This window comes from Eufriesea mexicana, unplaced genomic scaffold (assembly GCF_001483705.2).
Source record: "Eufriesea mexicana isolate 0111107269 unplaced genomic scaffold, ASM148370v2 scaffold13932, whole genome shotgun sequence".
NCBI lineage: Eukaryota > Metazoa > Arthropoda > Insecta > Hymenoptera > Apidae > Eufriesea > Eufriesea mexicana.
Genome location: NW_016921425.1, coordinates 24,956 through 27,039, shown reverse-complemented (window position 1 = coordinate 27,039; position 2,084 = coordinate 24,956). Strand labels below are relative to the sequence as shown.

Sequence of the window (2,084 nt, the reverse complement as noted above, 5' to 3'; positions counted from 1 at the left end):
GCAAGAGGGAGAGAGATGAAGAGATAGAGAGAAGCGAACGAAGCTCAGGGATGAGGGGGGACGTTATTGTTATCTTAGATTTATAGTCATAACGGATGGTACTACCTCGCTAGCCAGCAACCCCGAGCGGTCTTATAATCACCCTCCACCTCTACTTCCATCTCCTCTTGCCCCTGTTCCTCGTGCGCTTTCTCCATCCTCTGCACCCTCGACTATCCAACCCCCTCGCCCGCCGCTCCTTCCCGAGAGTCGAGCTTGCCCTCGCGTAGCTCCACCAGCCGCAGTTTAAGTGATTTGCGACGCGGTAGAGCCGCCATGCAGATCCTTTTGCCTGTAGCTGCCCTCTCGCACCCCGCCATCGCCTAAACCACCACCACCACCGCCGCCACCACCACCAACACCACCAACACCATTACCACCAACACCACTACTACAACAACTACTACTGCTACTGCTACTGCTACTACTACTACTACTACTACTACTACTACTACTACTACTACTACTACTACTACTACTACTGCTACCACTACCACCACTACCATCACCACCACCACAGACACCATCGCTACACCACCGTCAGCTTCGCCTACTCTACAGCGATGCCGCGGGCAAAACGAGCGACGCCCGCGAGGGATTAAGTCACCGGCGTAGAGGGTACCGGAAAGAGAGAGAAAGAGAGAACGCGATGCGACGATGCACGCCGGATTCGAGAGCGAGAAAGTGTCGAAAGAGGTAACGCAAGAAAAAACAAGCCCGCCGACGGAACGAGGAAATTGTTCTTTATCAAACAAAAAGAACGGTCGTCTTATCTCACGCGGTGTGCGCGGTGTATTTCGCTGCCTTTCGATATTCTTCGTGCAACGAAAAGAATGAAAGTACAGTGTTGAATTGACGAACGCTGGAGCGAAAAGGATAGGTAAAGTAGAGAAATGGAATAACGGGGAAAAGGGGGGGAAATGGGAAGGAAAAAACGGTGGATCGAAGCTGTGAAAATCCAGAGCGAACTGTTGTGACGAGCACGTAGTTTCGCGGATGGAACCAATCGAGAAAGCTCAGAGTCAGCGAATTCAACGCTGTCGCTGCTTGTTACCCTGTCTCTTACGATGGTTTACTTCGCGACCGTTCCGATCACGAGCCGAGCTTTGTCGTGTACCGAACGATGCTGAGCCGAACCGAACCAAGATCAACCGGATTATACCCGCTGTGGGATATCGTAATCGTTTTAACCGCGTTTTGCGTTTGTTCGAGAAACATCCGTAAGTGCGCAACCAACCCTCTGAAACGGAAATATCAAGAATTAAGAAAGAGTAGAGAAAGTAGTTATTTTGTCGCTTCGCGTTGCCACTTCCCTTAGGGAAAAAGTAAGAAAGTAACCGCGAAAATGCACCCTATACAGCTATAGAGACGTGGGCGACGCCAACGCCGTGCGCGCGCGTAAAGAAAATAACGTGGGTCTGGGATCGCTTGGACCGAGACGCGGCGACCCGGTTAGGACGATAAGGGATCCCGTAGAGCTTGATGGAATTCCATAGATCCACGTCGGCGTCGAGACAGAGTCGGCTAAGCAGCCATTTAAATGCAACCGATGTGTCTCGGGGAGCTATTACATCTGATGGACGGTTATTGACGCGCACTGGCTTATACCGAGCAGCACCGGCAGCACCGGCAGCACCGGCAGCACCGGCAGCACCCGCACCGCCATGGTTATTGACGCGCACTGGCTTATACCGAGCAGCACCGGCAGCACCGGCAGCACCGGCAGCACCCGCACCGCCGGCAGCCACCCCCACAGTCCCACAACCCTGCAACCCCACACTCCTATACCTTCGTGCCATGCTCCCAACCCACCTCGACCGTTGTCTCCCTACACTCGACTCAACCACCGCTCCATTCCTACGTAAACTCTCTACTACACATCGATTCGTTAGCTCTGTGTCGGTTCACCTCTGTGTGACTGCGCCTCTATATCCTTTCTGTACCCGTTTAGCGTCTGTATTTATTCCTGCACGTACGAACACGGACACGAGCGTGACAAAACCAAGGAAAGTACATAGCGAAAAGGTATATAAAGTAGAAGGACT

The 2,084-nt window shown here is 52.7% G+C and overlaps 1 protein-coding gene across 1 annotated transcript; it reads right to left on the bottom strand.

Moving 5' to 3' along the window:
- Positions 1-285: 285 nt before the first annotated feature.
- On the bottom strand, positions 286-1,838 carry LOC108553910 (glycine-rich protein DOT1-like). The gene is made up of 2 exons (XM_017908998.1): positions 1,648-1,838; positions 286-430 (listed from the first exon to the last, which is right to left on the bottom strand). Exons 1-2 carry the CDS (start codon positions 1,836-1,838, stop codon positions 286-288), a joined length of 336 nt encoding a protein of 111 aa, XP_017764487.1.
- Between the last annotated feature and the right edge of the window lie 246 nt (positions 1,839-2,084).